The following is an 18,429-nucleotide window of genomic DNA, read 5'->3' on the forward strand; positions in this document are numbered from 1 at the left end:
AATGTGGAGTGAAATCAGAGTTTTATAAGGAATGCATTGCACTTAGCCTGTGTCTTCACTAACTTCGCTAGTATCAGCTCTAATCACTGATCCATCACTCAAGCATTTAATTTACCATTCCAAGTGTGGAATTAAATTTATAATAATAATAATAAATAACCACCAATAAAAAAGAGAAAAACAAACCAAAGCAACAAAAAAAATACACCACACCAACAACTTTACAAGTAAGTTTTCTGTAGTATTTCCTCCTCAGTTCCCATGTGGAAAAGTGATATCAACTGAGAAACAAGTTGAGAAACAAGACAGGAAGTATTAGGGCATATAACCAAGCATCTCTGTAATCTAGTTTCTCAGGATCTTAGTGACTTGAAACTAGTTTCATTTCATTGCAAAGGGGAAAAAACACTTTCCATTGTAATAAAGAACATTTATTTCCCGTTAGATTAAGAAGTGTTGGTATAAAATCTAAAATTTTATGAGCAGAAAAGACATTTAAAACACAGATCTTGTCTTCAGCTTTTTTTCTCTCTCTCCTTACTCAAGCACAATCATTTTCATGTCTAATAACTGAGAAACTAGTCCTATAAAATCAGGGCTTTACTTTTTTGTATTTTCTTGTAAGTTACTTAGAGGCTTTTTGTTTTGTTTTCATGCAAAAGTATAGCATATACAGAAAAAAATAATAGTACTTGTTAAAAATCATATGCAATGGCTTAAGCACAGTTTCATCCATCTAGAGCAGTGTGTTCATTTCAAACTCGTCCTGTTTAACCACATCTTCATATAAACATTCTGTGTATGGCACTACATACAAAGTAAAGTAATTGCATACAGTTATCAAATTACTTTATAGGACACTGAATATTGCTACTGTTGAAGAACCAAACAAATTTATCCTATATATGACAATGTCCTATACAGGACAGATGAGAAACAAAAATATATCCTATATAGGATCAATAGACAAGACAAAATTTTACTAATGTTCACTCATTTCTTTCTTCATCTTTTTCTTACTTAATAAAATGGAAAATCATTTATTTAAAGTTCTGTATAATCTATTTCACATTCTCCGTACAGGAAACTTTTTTTTTTAATTAAAATTGTTCTGGAAATTGTAATGAACTAGAGAAAACACTAGACCAATGATACCTCGAAAATATATTTTGCATGTCCTATAGATATGAAAAGAAGTCAGTGTGAATCAGGCAAAAAGATGCCAAAAATAACAGCAAATGAGTAATAGAAAACATTCCAAGTAAATTATATTTTCAAAATTCTTACACATAAGATTTTAAAGTATCTATTAGAGGGTCTAAAATACAATTAACATTTTTTGTTTTATTTTAGATACATAGAAGTAGAAAACATTCAGTTCCATGATTTTGAGTAACTCTAAAGATTTACAAAGAGGTTCATATTTTTAAGTTAGAACTTCAGCGATCCTTTTCAACTAAAACCTAGGTGTGGATTATTACCTTACACAGTAAAGAAAAAGAGTTTATGAAAGAAACACATTAGCACACGGCACTGAAATTTGTAAGACACTAAAAGAACTGCTGAGAAACATGGAACAAGTAAGTATAAGGAAAATAAGGACCAGTAAATTACTAAAGGGTAAAATAACATTTTCTGAAAGAATGTGTTACGTTGACCCCTTGCAGCTTTAAAGTTTTATGACATTTTTATAAAGGAAGCTACTTTTAAGGAGCTGATGTGACTCTATTCCCAACCAAAAACTCACTTGTTTGATGCGGTCTGGATTAACAGTGGTCTGAGGCTGTAGGATGCTGACAGGCTCTGTTTTGGCCACATTTTGAGGCATTTCTCGAATCTTCTCCGCAATGAAGCCATGAACTGCATTTAGTGCTTCGACTGTTCCCTGGATCAGACACACCCGCTCTGTAGTACCTACAAAAAATAAAAAATGACCTGAATAGAATGGATTCATCAGATCTCACAAACCACATATGTTATTTCATAAAGATGACACTCAAAAGCAGAGTGAAAAAACAACTAACGGTAACTCAATAAACACAATAACAAAGGAAGAGATTTCCAAAAGGTAACACAATGATGATCTGAAAACGCAACTCCTATTTATGTAGATCCCATAAACATGTAACATTCCAATTCAGCCTGGATAAAAGAGCATCCATAACAACTTAGAAAAATAAATAAAAGAAGATAAAATATTAGGTTCAGTTGGAAATATAAGAAAATTTAACAAGTCTTTACAGAATACGTCTTTTAAATGACTTTGGCCTAGAACTTCTAGTGAACACAAGGATGAACGTAATAGCCTATATTATAGATGAACTTGAAATACACTTTTGTAATGATCACCTGAACTGCAAACACATTGATTTAGGGTAGACATTATTAGATCATTTCTTGAAACAGCCACAAATCATTATGGCAAGACTTTTCAAGGCCAACCAAATTCAGGTATTTGAGTACCCACCTTGTCTTTTATAACTTTCCCATCATAAAACAACCTTGCAGTAACTATTTACTAAATACCTGGAGCTGTATTTTATGTGATTTAGATGGAAATCATGAAAGCCTCTACTAAATAGCTAGTTAATTCTCCGCAACTTACATTTCAAGAACTTCTGTTAATATAGTTATGCTGAACACCACTCATGTAGGATATCTAGAATCTACGAGATTACCTTCTAAGCATCCATCTTCTAAGGTTATGGAAAGATATTATGCACTTGGCAAATATACCTAATATGTGAAATAAATATTTGTTCTATGTGTAAGAACGCATGTGTTCCCACTTTACTCTGTGCTGGTGCAGCCTCACCTCAAGTACTGTGTGCAGTTTTGGGTGCCACAGTCTAAGACATAAAACTGTTACAGAGTGTCCAAAGGAGGGCTATGAAGATGCTGAAGAGTCTGGAGGGCAAGAAGTACAAGGAGCTGCTGAAGTCGCATGGTTTGTTCAGCCTGGAGAAGAGAAGACTGAGAGGAAACCTCATGAGGGAAGCGGAAGGGCAGGAACTGATCTCTTCTCTTTGGTGACCAGCAATAGGACCCAAGGAAATGGCTTGAAGCTGTGACAGGGACAGTTCAGGCAGGATATCAGGAAAAGATTCTTCACCGAGAGGGTGGTGAGGCATTGGAACAGGCTTCCCAGGGAAGTGATCATGGCACCGAGCCTGCTGGAGTTCAAGAAGTGTTTGGACACTGCTCTCAGATATAGGGTGTGATTTTTTGGGTAGTCCTTTGGGGACCCAGGGAGTTTGACTCTATCATCCTTGTGGGTCCCTTCCAACTCTGGATATTCCATGAATACTAGGACTTTGGTGGCAACGAAATCACCAAAGGGGAAGGGAACACTGCACGTTTCCCCCTTGCCCCTCCATACTCAATTATAAAAGTAGTACAGATACTCACTAAAAACAGTCCTTAAAAATATTCCTCATTCCCAAACGCTGTGAAGTGTAATCAATGATTTCAGTGTTACATGGTTTTCTGTTGTAGCAATTATATTCTACTCTATAACTCCAATCTCCTCTCTATCTGCACAATTCTCCTCTCTAGTGTGAGGCACTTTTTTTTTTCTTGTATTGGCCATTGCTCCCTTTCCCTTGTATCAGTATTACTTACTTTCACCTTTAATTTCATTGACTCTTACAATCACTCACTCAACCTTGTAGCCTGGGGAAAGACAGTCTGAGATGCCATGTTTATCACATCTTTTGCATAGTACCTCACAGAATTTGCAATCCCATGTATCTTATCAAGTGTTTAATAGCCATTGTACCTTAGGTTACAATTCTCTAGAAAGGCTTAAACAAAACCTACATCGCTACATAATCCTTTTCCAAACTGAAATTGGTCTGTTTGTGTTGCAAAAAGCACCAGTCCTTATTTCTTTGATATCACTGTTACAAAGATCTACAGAACGTCCAAGGAAAACTCCAATTTTACCCCTGCAGAAATACTCAAAAAGCCTTTGTTTACTTTTTCTGACTAAGACAGTTTTAGATTATTTTGTATGGCTTCACTGAATAGCAAAAAGGTTTTGAATCTTTTTTTTTTTTTAAACAGTGATAAGGATATATGTATGGCACTGCACTGAAACGATCCATATTCTGTATTCTATATATCAAACCACTTAAATACGTTTGACAAAATCAGTTTTGACTTGAAAAACGCTGTCTAACAAGTGCTTATGGAAAAATGAAACTTAGGAGGAGGCATTGTAGTTTTGACTTTTGCCCTGCAGAAATACCAAAACAAGACAACCTGGATGTCCAGGTAAAATTGCTTTGAAATTAAATGTGCTGCATGCATTTCCAATATACTCAAATTAATGTTTTTCATCATCATGTTTGTACCTTGAAATAAAAGAACTGTAGAATACTAACAGAAGAAAACTATAACGTGAAATATCATGACATTAGTGTATTCCTGTAAACTTAAAAATGATAATAGCACACAAAGATATGCCAAATACATATCCCTCATCAATGCTGTGCACATTTTGCTTCAAGGTAAGAGAGGGAAAACCAGAATGATAAATTTGAGTCACGGACTTACCATAAAAAATATGTCTTATTACTGTCATATTCCTAGTAAAAGTTATTGACACAATCCCACATGGATCTTTTCACATGAAAAATTCATTCACCCTACCTAAACAAATGAAAATTGCAATGTAATGATGTGGCAAATATTAATAGGTTTGCAAGGATTTCTGAAGTTCACTACATGTAATCGGGCTTCATTAGCATTATCTGCACAGAGTCACAGACAATAACATGGATGGGAGAAATGTATCAGGGAAGTAAGTAATCTCCTCCTTAAAATTCCCTTCCTATGAATCTTATGTCTTTAGTAATATCTATTGTTATCAATACGTCCAAAGATATGCTCCTTACAAAACAGCAACGAAGTCTGTAAAGGAGAACAGTACAGCAGCCTTATTAGTCACCTGCAAGAACAAATTGTTTTCATTAGTAAATGCTTCTCATCCGCTGATATGGGTAGTCTCTAGAGATAAAATATTGCATTTCCTAAAGGTGAAGCAGCACATTAAAAGCTCTGCCTGTTCAGTAACCAAATGTGTTCATGCACATTCAACAACTTGCACAGCCTTTTTTTTTTTTTTAAACAAATAAACAATATCAGGCTACACTGAAATCCAACTACCTGAAAGTAGCTCTAGAGCCAAACTGACATAACAATAAACAAACAGTATTTTCTCTATTAAAAAGTTATTTAAAAATAATTATAATTAGGATTAAACCATGCCAATCAGTATTTCAAAAGCTGCAAGGTTAATAATCCTTGAGATTAAATCTAAAGTTAAATTGATTATACCCTGAACAGCATACTAGACTTGTATCACAATCAAATGTATATTTGTCAATAGCGAGATTTTTAAAACATTTGTGTGACCAGTTACAATGACTTTTCAGATATCAGCTTCAAAATACAACCTTTTTTTCCCCTCCCACAAAACACCTTATTAAAAAGGGAGTTTGAATGGCTTAAGCGGAAGTCACCACATTAAATGAAACTCGGTTCCCCTAGATGTAGCTTTCTTGATGCTTTTGCTTTTTTTTTTTTTCCCCTCCCTACTTGGCTCCCTTCTCCTTTTGCAAACAACTCCTGTGGTTTCTGTGTAAATCAATCCAGCTCTAAGAAAATGCTCTGGGGAGTCTTTACACTGCAGTATTAATTGTCTCCTAAATGATGAGATGTGATGTGGATTGATCAATGCAGCTAATGCAAGTGTTCTCTAGGTCAGCAGACAACACACTGAAACCAAACACAGATCAAGTTACATCCAAGCTACTGGAGTCTGATATGGAAAGCACTTAACAGGGATGACTGCTGTCAAAACATATGAAAGGAAAACAGACAGTATAGGAATTTCATTGGACTTGGCACTGTGACTAAACGGCACGCTACTGTCGGTGCTCTTTTAGAGCATGCTGTACAGTACACATAAGTAACACTACAGGCGAAACACACTGTTTTAGCGTGTATAAACCAGGATGCAGTAAATGGAAATCACTGCTCCGTGAAGAAATAGAATCGTGCAAAAGCCCAGTCCACAGTAGGTAAGATGCAATTAGTTAAAATGTGTCACCATAGCAGCCCATTTTCTTTGAGGGTTAAACCATATGATTTCTACTGAAACAAACAACAAACAAAAAAAGTTAAAAAGAAAAGGAGTCTGGAGAAATTGTGTACACGTACAGTTGGGAATTGCTTTAATCTTTTGAAGTGATGTTGTCATACTCCCTCACACAACTCTAATGGCTTTTCACTCAGATAACAGCGTACAATAATTTACAAGAGTCAAGCAAAAGGAAAACTGCCAGCTATATGACCAACCTATACAACAAAAATAAGCCTATGAATCACTAAAGTTGGTGAGACTTCTGTCATTTAGAAAAGCTTTTAGACTCCATTACTGTCTAAACTGTCAGATTATTTATCATTTAACAGTCCTATCCATTCATTTTGCAAGTTTCTGTGAAAAAAATGAGACAACTATACGCATAATTCTTGTCATATAATTTTCAAAATATGTATTAAAAATACAAATCTCATTTTTGAGAGAACTGTTTTAGAGAAAGACAACCTACCAAATAATCAGCCTTTACTGTTTTGCTTTTTTCTGTCCAAATGTTGTCAAAATAAAATTATTCTACTTTTAATTATTTAGACATCAAATCAGAGTTGGTGTCATGTATGGTATATTTTCTTTTACATATGAAGAAATAAAATGTACACAAGAAAATAACTGCCACAGAAAATTCATAAATGCAGATTAGGTGGTCATCATCCTTGTACATTAAAATATATATATATATATATATATATATTTTATGTGTATTCATTAATACTAAACTCCATGACAGAAGTTTGTATGTGACTGTAAAATAGGAAAACCAGTATCTACATATATGCTATTATTGAAGTTGCTACCACAACTTTGTGTTTGTTTCTAAGGAACACAAGTAAATTACTCAATATTTGCTCTACTTTTATGACAGTAAAATTCCTCTTATATCAGAATTCAACTTAATTTTTCAAAGGTATGTTTCAACTTTTTCTTATAAAATAAAAGGGGCAGAGTATAAGTGTACAAGAAAGCCTACTTGTTAATACTGCTCACCAAAAAATAAAAAACTAATGAAGAAAAAAAGAATCTGAATCAGTTTTGTGCTTGCTTGCTTTTAGGAGACAATTTATAGGCCCTAGTTTTTGAACATGAAAATAGACTTAAAATACAGTTCCATGCAGGTAGAGAAATATGTAAGCATTAGCAGCCATCAACCTGTTTAAATGTAATAAACCTATTTAAATGTGAGTAAACAAAATCCTGGTTTGATATCTAGTAAGTTGGGCAGGCCTAAAAGTTAAAACATCTTTCACTAACTCTATTTTCATTGTTTATTTCTCCTTCCATCCCTTTAACCACCTAAAACTTTACTTCTGGCAAACATCCTTTGACAAGTACATCCCACTAATTTTATAAAGCACATTTTAAATCCAGTTCTGAAATTTCAAACCCACACACAAGCTTTTAATAGGAGAAGGTTATTACTTATTAGACAACTGATACAGCTTTTAAAACAACCATTAAAATAAACATAAGATATGCAGTAGGAAGAAGGACACAGCAATATGATGCTCTCAATGCTTTTATTTCTATTCTTAACAGGAATACATCTATCTATATACGGTACCATTAAGCTTTAAGTGTTTCTTTCAAGGCTCTGATTCAGTAAGTAAAAGTTCCACTGTATTCACAGAAACACTCACTGAAAGTTAAATGTGCTTCTGTATTTTACGAACCTTAGTTGAAATATTTTGGAAAACACACTGTACCTTTCAGAAAGGAATGTTTGGCATTTCTATGACTCTATATGCTTTTTATTGGGCTTTGACATCAGTCTTAAAAAGCATTTGAAAACCTAAACAGGCACAACGCATTATCAGCACAGGGTAACTCCAATGCATCTACTAATTAAATCTCCTTATATTTTTCCAGCGTACCATGCCAATTTCTTTGACACTGAAAGGGAAAACCTGACAGAAGGGACAGAGCTAAGACTTTAACTAACTGAAAGGCTAAGCTACAATCTCTGATCAGCTGATTTGCATTAAGCTTTTTATTTGATAAATCACAGTACAGCAGTCTGCTAACCCTAGCATCTTAAATGTTTATTTTTCTGACTGATGATCAAAGGGCCTCTACAGTGGGGTTCTAACATAGCCAGCAAATGCTTCGGCCTGAAAATGATCTTTCTAAAGCTCCTGGTAAAATACAACTGTGCTTTGACACCATTCCCTAGCAATGCAAAATAACCAGTCTTTACTAAATTGACAGTAATGCTCTTAACATGAAAATCAGAAACTCTTCCTTGCATCTAACATTTCCTCATTGCAATTACATAAAACCTCAGCAAATGAAAACCAGACAATAAAAATAATGTTTTATTTAAATGCATTACTAGTATTTCATACCTCAAACAGATGTAGAAAAAAATTGTTATATACGTGATAAATGTACACATCATTAAATGCAACACATAAGAACATCCCACTTATGCGCAAAATGTCATAGGAAACTCAACGAAGCAGTTTCCTACTTTGATCCTTGTCTCCCTGCTGCCCTTGTACCCTCATTTCTTGAGAGGGAATTAATTGGTCTTAATTCAGAGCTTGTTCCCATCATTATTACAGACAAAGACATTTCTCTCAGCACAAACCTTACTTCCCTGATAGACTTCCCAAAATGGAAGAGGAAATAAGAGCTGGTAGCAATGCTAGAACATTCATATTCTAAATATGTTTTCCTCTAGATGAAATAATTTTGGAACTGTTTACACATAAAAAAAATAGGGAGTAAAACTTAACTTTTCCTGACCAAGTAATTAAAATAGCAAAATCAAAGAGAACAATCTAATTGAAGGAAATCTAATAATTCAAAAAGAAATAAACATGGCCCTCTAAGAATCTTACTGATGTCTCTCTCATAAACCCAGGGCATCCTTAACTTGAATTTTCAAGTACAGATCGACTAGATACATTCAGCTTAACTAATGCTCCATTCTTCTTTAAGAAAGAGAGAAACTGTTCCCTTTAATGTTTCACCCCCTGAAATTATAACTATTAATGTTTTCTGCAGCTACGTTATACTTTATTTGAGTCAAGCATCTAATAAAAGGAAAAAGTTAAATTATGTATGTGTTCTATTTCTTGAAACATATTAACAGATGTGATGATTAACAAGCACATGCAATCTATGCATGGGATATGCTGAAATCTGCAAAAATAACATGGAGTTCTCTAACATCAGTCCTCTAATATTTTCTTATCAGGTGTCCTAGTTTACAGGAAGCTTTATTTGCTTTAGCAGAAACAGCAGACTGCTGAGCCCATATTGATCACATACTGTCTTTTAGGTGTGGCACACCCAAAAGTGGCCAATTTGGTTAGCTAATTAAATCTCAGAGAGGGCTATCACTCAACTGTAAATCCCAATCTGACTACCTTCCCAGGTCCTCACCTGTATCTGTGAACAGCAAAACGGAGCACTGCAAGGTCTGCCCCCACTGTGCCCCACTCCTGTAGTGGGGTATGAGAGGATGCCCCAGCGTGACTTGGAACTTCAACACCACAAGAAATCAAGTCAGAACACTAAACTTGGCTACAAGTGTTTCAGTCTGATGTACCACATATGCAGTACATCTGTCAAAATAACAGCTTGTCAAAATAAAACTATAAAATTTTAATCAATTACAACATTAAAACAAGAAAAAGACTCTTAGATACACTGATATAAGTTCAAAATACATCAGATGTCTCAGTAAATATTCACAGACTCCATAACTTCAGTTTGGCTTCTTCTGGAAGTAGACTGGAAGATAACTTCAGTTTTTCAACTTGCATATATACCTAAACATATTCATAAACTTAGCTACACACACATATGTGCACATACATTTTAAATAGTATACAAGTGGGTATTATTGTTATTGAATATGTGACCTCTAAAGTACAATCCAGATATTGAAAGGAATCAAATTGACAAATGCTGTGAAGCATATGAGTTTTCAGAGTTATATGGAAACTTTGAGTTTATAGTCCATTACACTTAGGTCACATGTGAATTACATGAATCCAGGTTTAACATAGTTGTAAATCCGAAGAAATGGATTATTTCTTTGTGAGAGAGAAAATTAGGAAATTAAAAAGATTTTTTTTTTAAGAAAAAAAGCACAAACCTCACAATTAATAAAGGTTTAGAGGGGATAATGAGTCATCTTGAAAGCAAACAATCCCTTGAACAAAATCCGTTTTGTTGTATATCAGCTAAGGATTTGATGTTGATTTAAAAAAAATATACAAAGGGAGATGAGGAATTATTAATACTATACTGTTATGTGTAAGGCAGAAAACAAGGGATTATAACTCCTTTTGTCTAAGATTTATTCATGAAACAACTGTAGATTCCACTTGCAAAAGCTTATGAAATTCACTCAAAACAGAGGTAAAGGCCACAGACTTTTTTTCTTTCTACAGTATTATGAAGGATTGATTGTTTTTCATTTAACTAACAGAGAGAAAGCAGTGAGAGGGAGCACAGCCTAATTATACTTTGGGAAGCAAGCACGTTTCTAGAAAATAAAAGCTCTACTGTTCAAACAAAATCAAACCCCACTTGACTCCATCACAAAATTTTCAACCCAAATTAAATATCTTGTATTGTTTTGGTCAAAATATGTAATAGTAAAAGCAGTTACAAAGAGATAAAGAAGATTATTTTTAATTTGTTTAGATTTAGCTGAAATTTTGTGTCAAAGAAAAACTTCCTCAAAAGTATCTGGGGAAACAACCTCCTATGAATTTTTCCTCCTACTTCCCAAATTGTTAAGGTAAACAGGCTAAATGAACTGTCATCTTCAGCTCCCTTTGATCGGAAAGTGAACATATTTGCTATAGGTCCTCAAGAAAAAAAATAACGAAATACACAAGGAGAATCAAAAAATAACAAATTTTAACAGAATATGAAATATACTTCTTGCTATTTAAATGTTCCATCTATTTAAAAAAAAAAACACAAAAAAAACACAACAGGTGAGGGTCTTCCAGTTATGTTATATTCTCTGCTAAGATGAGAATCTCCTGATCCCTTTCCTTCTGTATTTTTAACAGTGGTTGACAGACAGCAATATTCTTCCAGCTTGAGATAGGCTTGATATTAAAGTATATATAGATCTATTTTCTAATAAGGTGACGTAATAATTCGATTATTCATAATCCATAATTGATAATTCATATACTTTTAAGATTATTGATAATTCATATTCATAATTCATAATTGATTATTCATATACTTTTAAGATTATCATGGTGCATAGAATTTTGCAGAGTTAACATTTTTAATGATATCAGTGAACAGTAAGCATCTAAATAAATGAAGTTAATAAAAAATATCTAAGCTTGATGAAAATGTGAAGGTGTCTGAGAAATAAAGGCTGTCAAAATCATTAAAAAGGAAGAATACCAAATACCCCCACAACACCAAATTTGCTGCAGAAAAAAAAGAGTTGACCTTATTTTTGGAACAGATATAGAATATATCTCTCAGAACAGAAAGAAAAAATTACATGTGTTTTTCAATGTATATGGAATGAATTTTCCAATCAACAAAAGCACTTAAGAATATTTTTCATGCAAAGCAATGTTCTGTTGGCAATTACAGCTTTCATGCTACGCTATAGTAATATGAACCTTTGTTAATAGTGACTCCTACACATACAATTACTAAAAGAAGGAAAAAAACACCAATTTAAACAGTAAAATATACTTTAAGAAATTGTAGGAATTGATGCATCTTATAGAGTGATAACAGTTCAAATCACTAAGGGAGTTTTTCTCCTCAAAAATATTTCTCAGGTTTCATAGTTTAAAAGCCTGTGAAAAGCTTTAGAAAATCTTTCTAGATACAGCCAGTTGCTCAAGAAATACAATCGCCAAATATATTCATTACTATGTATCTGTTTGGAAGAAGTAAATACCACATTTCAAGTAAATGAACTATATCGTAAATTTAGATTAGAGATTCTAATTCAAGAAAGAAATTTCTCAATACTTGTGCACTATAAAATACCGGTAGTTATAGGTATGTTTTAAATATACTTGAAAGCAAAAATTTAAGTGAACATGGAAACAAATTTTTAACAGTACACTTATTATTGTTGAATCCTTTTTAATTTAATTCATGATCCTGCAAGAAACTGACTTTATCCATAGTGTTAAGATTAACTCCACAGAAAAAAAGGTCATTCCATGTAAGGGTAAAATGTGGAGAAGGACATACAATACATAGCAACTGTATTGTATGGATTATTCTACATCGCAGTCCAGAAATACAGGAGACAGCAATGCACATGGATTTATGTTTTCAGAGTAGGAAAAAAATGTGAAAAGCAGGATGAACTCCCATTTTGATGAGGTCATTACAACACACATATCAACATGCATATTCAGATGTGTGAAAACACAAAGACACGCAACTTTGCTGTTGCATATTAAATTCAATTCATTGCTCCCCAGTAATGGGCTTCTAATCCAGGGTTTATATGGATTAACAGGTAGGACTACTGCCCAAGCATTCAGTACACTACAATTATTTTTGTTTTCCTTCCTGGCTTCCAGATTGTAACCCTGTTATAGCATGTCTTTTTTTTTTTTTCCCCCATGAATGTTATATCCCCCTAAATTTAACTTTCTGAAATTGTGGATGAAAAGCTGCTTTTTATTTATATATCCATCAAACACCCATATATTATTTTATCCTCAGCACTCAAAAACTCCTGCTTTAAATATATTTGCTGAACTATTTTCATTCTTGTACAAAATTACTTTTTCAGTAGTCAAGGTAGATATTATGGCCTTGGCAAACTTAGTACTGATGAACTAAAGATCTTGCTGATTTTTTTTTTGTCATGTTCTGTTATAAAAACTACACAGAAAAAAAAAGAAAAATGTTGAAGAGGGTTGTAAACTTTACCTTCTTCCGTACCCCTTCACTCTCAGAAATATTATAGTTTTATATTATAGTTTTAAGTGAACAAAAGGTCTTCTACTAGTACTACAGCCATGTCTACACAGGAACCTTTTTTTATGGGTTAATCATGTTACAAGTATTCTCAACTCTTATTTTCAAACGAATAATGCCACAATTCATTATTTAGAAATACTATCACATTTCAGCGCTAGATTAGTAGATTTGAGGGAATCTAGACAACTAGCTCGTGCTACTTCTCTGATCAAGAGCAGGGCTGAAAATAAGATGTTTTTTCCTACAATTTTGAACAGAAGGCCAAAGCAATCCCATTCAAAAACAGAATGGTGTCAGAATTCATCTGGAATGTGTGCAGTCAAAACGTTAACAGCCACAACGTCATTATCAGATCCTTAAATCTACGGATATTGCCATTGAAGTCACTGAAACTCCATAGGCAATGTCTCCAACAGAAATCTGATTACAAAATAAGAACATGGACTGAATATACTCTAATTAGGTTTCATCATTCTCCACATTTCTATTCTGAATGAAGCAGATAAGCATAAGCAGATAAATAAAACACCAGATTCTAGATAGCCTTAAAATCATACATTTTCTTGCATTATATCAAAATCCTAAGACTATTTTAGGACTGAGCTTTTTTTTTTTTCTTCTTCTTCTTTCCCTCTTTAAAATGGAAATCCTGTAACTTCCTTTTTTGAAACTGAAACGCAGATTTTTCTGGCAGGTTCTGATTTAGGATTTTCTATATAGCCTAACATAGAAATCTTTTAACATACTTAAATGTGCTTATTATTTACCTAGCAGACACTTGCTGATCTTCCAGTATATCAAACTGGAGAGATCTTGATCAGCTAAATATAAGAATTATTTCTAACATGAAACCATACACGGTACTGTCTCTGATGGAGACTGTCAGGTTAATAAGTGACTGATAATAAAAAATAATAAAAGGTGAGGATGATCAAATATGATCGCACACTAACATTGTGGTTAGAAAACCTTCCCTGGAAGACTGAGGAAACATTTACCTTCACTTTGCAAGGAGAATATTACAACTACGTGAATTCAAGTTGTGTCTGCCTAAAAGCACAAACAACCTGTGTAAAATAGCATGATATAAAGATAGCTGAAACAAAATGACTATAGAAATGCCCAAAGAATAAATCTTCCCCTAAATTAAATCATAAGCTGAGAATCCTGTGCATAAGAACTCCTCAGGTACCAGTGGGGAAAAGAAGGAACCTGAGCCTCAGGTGACTCCAAGGCAGCAGTTTTCCCACTGCTCTTCTTGCAGGGAGCCTCCCTATGAGTTGGAACTTCTGATGGACCTGTGTAAGCTGCTGATTCTCAGATACTCCCCTATGGCCCTGCCATGCAGTAACGCAAGATAAATTTCACTGAGAACCCCAACACTTCTCCTGAATAGGCAAGGAGAAAAGACAAGCTGACCTCTAAAAGGCAGACTCTCTGCTGATAAGAATGCACATAAAATTATCTTCTTTCTATGTGTGCCTGTGCTTTTCTATATAAAAAGGCAGCAGACCTATAAATCAGAAAATGAACTTTGAGAACGGTACTTACTCTGTATTATTTTGCTGTATGAATTCTGCACAAGGAACAGCCCAGCCCTCAGCAATCATGTCTCTTTCCTTCCCCAACTCTAAAGCAGTGATGCTCGTCTAGCTTCTTTAATTCAGTAGCAGGGAAGCCTTACTCATGCATGTGTTGGGAATTGTCTCTTCCCTCAGCCTAGTCATTCTGAGGGAAGAGACAATACCATCACCATCCTAAACCTCCCACATCACTTGTTACTACTGCTTCTATCACAGAACTTAGTGTCTTAGGGCAGGCACCACTCCTACAGTGACACTACACTGGCCAGTGAGACACACTCCTGAAACCACATGATCTCCTACCCCCACCCAAAACAACTGCCTCAGAGTAGGTGGTGATCCTCTTATACTACTTCTAAAATTGTGACAGTTTCAGATGGCGTTATTAATCCAGATCAAGTACAATTTTTCACACGCATTAGCAAGCCAAGTGAACCCAAGATAGAAATATATGCTTTCACATATATATATATATATATAAAGATGAACACGTGTGTGAAAATGATGCAAAGCATTTATACGCCTGAGGGTTGGATAGCATAACAGTCCTCTGCCCCTTCTTTTCTCCTTCAACATCACCTGTCATCAATGAAGATAATGACTTTTTCTTGCCTCAAAACCTAATTTCTTGTTGAGTCTTAAGCTTTCATAATTCATTATTCACCAAGTTACTTCCTCACATCTCTTTTTAGCAAAATAATATAAAATATGCATCTTCTGTATGACACAACAATTTCATTTTTATTTTTCATGCCACTTATTTGTATTTTATAAAACAAAAATTACAAATGAAGTTAAACAGTTTTTTCTTCATATCTCTCCCACAAACTTCAAGGGCACATTCCATGCCTAACCAGTGGCTTACAATTCTTACCTCTGAAATTTTAAAAATCTTATCAGCCAAAACACGTCTCAGAGGAAAAGAAAAACCACCACCAACAGAACTTTTTCTTAAAAAGCAAGCAGACAACCACAGAGATTTTAGGTAGAGGACCTCCACAAGCCACTCTCCAACACATTTGAAAAATCATGGCAGTCAGGTGAAATCCCCAGTGACTGGAAAAAGGGAAAGATCACTCCCACTTTTAAAAAGGGTAGAAAGGAAGACCCAAGGAACTACAGACCGGTGAGCCTGACTTCTGTGCCTGGGCAGATCGTGGAACAAATCATCCTGGAAGCAATGCTAAAGCACAGGCAGGACAAGGAGGTGATCAGGACAGCCAGCATGGCTTCACCAAGGGCAAATCGTGCCTGACTAGTCTGGTGGCCTTCTATGATGCAGTAACTGCATCAGCCAACAAAGGAAGACTGACTGATGTCATCAGTCAGTGTAAGGGACAGACTGATGGACTTCTGCAAGGCCTCTGAAATGGTACCACATGACACCCTAATTTCTAAATTCGAAAGACATGGATTTGAAAGGTGGACCATCGGTGGGTAAGGAATTAGCTTGATGGCCACACCCAGAAAGTAGTGCTCAATGGTTCTATGTCCAGCTGGAGACTTGTGATGGGCCATGTCCCTCAGGGGCCTGTCTTGGGACCAGTTCTTTTCAATATCTTCATTGATGTCACAGATGATGGGATTGAGTGCACCCTCAGCACATTTGCAGATGACACCAAGCTGAGTGATGCGTTTGATACCAAAGAAGGAAGAGATGCCATCCAAAGGGACCTGGACAGGCTGGAGAAGTGGGCCCATGTGAACTGCATGAGGTTCAACAAGTCCAAATGCAAGGTGCTGCACCTGGGTCAGAGCAATCCCCAACATGAGCACAGACCGGGAGAACTCACTGAGAACAGCCCTGCAGAGAAGGACTTGAGGGTTCTGGTGGATGAAAGGCTCAACATAAGCCAGCAGTGCATGCTTGCAGCCCAGAAGGCCAACTGAATCCTAGGCTGCATCAACGGAGGAGTGGCCAGCAGGTCACAGGAGGTGATTGTTCCCCTCTGCTTTGCCCTTGTGAGGCCCCAGTTGGAGTGCTGCATTCAGGTCTGTGGCCCCCAGCACAAGAAAGATGTGGACCAAGTCCAGAGGAGGGCTACAAAAATGATCAGAGGGCAGGAGCACCTCTCCAGAGAGCCTGAGAGAGCTGGGGATGTTCAGCCCGGAGTAGAGAAGGCTCTGGGGAGACCTCGTTGCAGTCTTTCAATACTTAAAGGGGGATTATAAAAACGATGGAGAAGAACCCTTTAACTCGGGTACATGATGATAGGACAACAGGAAATGGTCTTAAACTAAAAGAGGAAAAGAGGATAGATTTAGACTGACATGAGGAGGAAATTCTTCACTCTGAGGGTAGTGAAGTACTTTAATAGGTTGCCAAGAGAAGCTGTGGATGGCCCATTCCTGAGGTGTTCAAGGCCAGGCTGGATGGGGCACTGGCCAACCTGATCTAGTGGGTCGTATCCCTGCCTATGGCAGGGGGGCTGGAGTTAGATGATCTTTAAGGTCCCTTCCAACCGAAGGCATTCTATGATTCTATGATGATCTACAAGATGCTGATCTGTAGAAAAGTGCATTATGATGGCTTGATAAAGTAATTAATGGAATGTTATTTAAATGTTAACAGGGTGCATTTTTCAAGAACACATTTGAAGTGCAAGTAGAAGTTATCTTTTTATTTTCTAAAATAGAGAAAAAGTGAAATTTTCAGAATGTGAAAAGTGTTGTATTAAAATAAATGGAACGGGAAGACTAATTTTAAAATTTGTACATTAAAGGCACTGGCACTTGAAATTTAGTAACCCTTAACTAGTATTACTTAAGATTAAAGTAGATAAGCTACATCTAATATAGGTTGAGATTAATTACCTCTGACAGGGCAAGCAACTGGGAACAGTAAAAGTTGAGGAAAAGACAGAAGTGGCATCACTCAAATAACTACCCTGGCAGAACACTTATTAGTCAGTAATTCATTCTGACCATTTTGCTCCGAACAGAGTCAACATAATTATCCCCTGAAGTAAACGCTGCTTAACTTTTTCATTCAAAATTTTTAAAACAAAATTGATTGCATATAAGAATGACCACATTTCACGCCTTTTTGATACAGGTATTTGAAGTATGTTTAGCATTTGTCAGGGAGCAGGTATACACAAAGTAATTTAAGGTATAGCTCGCTGAACTGAAACAGTTTCAACTACAAACAATTATAAATGAAGAATCATGTTCAGGTTAAAACCTAGCAAGAAGTATTTAATTTAGTCTAGAATTAAAAAGTTTGCAGTTCTAGTTCATGGCCAGAAAAAGCATAAACAAAGTAAAAACTTTCCACTGAAACCTTGTATTGCTTTGGAACATAGCTACAGCTACATGCAGCAAGATTCATTCCTGTTACTTGAATTTGTACCTACTGGGAGCAAGTCACTTCCTGAACTATGCTTCAGTTGTAACAGAATACTTGTAAATGGAAACATCCATTTTCACAGCTTAGAGACTGCAAGGGGACTGTTTCTAATGCTGTTATTGACTGAGTATGTTGTATCATGTTTTAAAATCTACCTGCTTTCCTCCAAACCTAGTTTAGGCTTCTCTCTAGAAAAATCAACAAAATGTCCTGGAATGGGAGTAAAAAAAAAAAAAAAAAATCCTATTTGTTCTGAAATTTATTTTAGCACTGGATAAATAAGAAATTTTATATTCCCACTCCTGAGAAAAATCAAGATCAAAATCACAATAAAAACAACAAAATATCCAATTAATTTCATGAAACTAGATTACTAAAGCCTATTT

General features: G+C 35.3%; 1 protein-coding gene across 8 annotated transcripts in view; it reads right to left on the reverse strand.

Annotated features, from left to right (window-relative positions):
• The window catches only part of NOVA1 (NOVA alternative splicing regulator 1), a 151,341-nt gene that overhangs the window by 35,977 nt on the left and 96,935 nt on the right, over window positions 1-18,429 (reverse strand). For 7 of the 8 annotated variants that reach the window (XM_040560587.1, XM_040560586.1, XM_040560592.1 and 4 more), the window contains one exon: window positions 1,748-1,914. In XM_040560587.1, coding sequence (XP_040416521.1) covers window positions 1,748-1,914 — 167 coding nt within the window. Of the gene's footprint in view, window positions 1-1,747; window positions 1,915-15,818; window positions 15,935-18,429 lie in introns of those variants that run through there. The other variant, XM_040560588.1, reaches the window with a different exon arrangement.

This window comes from Cygnus olor, chromosome 5 (assembly GCF_009769625.2).
Source record: "Cygnus olor isolate bCygOlo1 chromosome 5, bCygOlo1.pri.v2, whole genome shotgun sequence".
NCBI classification, from domain to species: Eukaryota; Metazoa; Chordata; class Aves; order Anseriformes; family Anatidae; genus Cygnus; species Cygnus olor.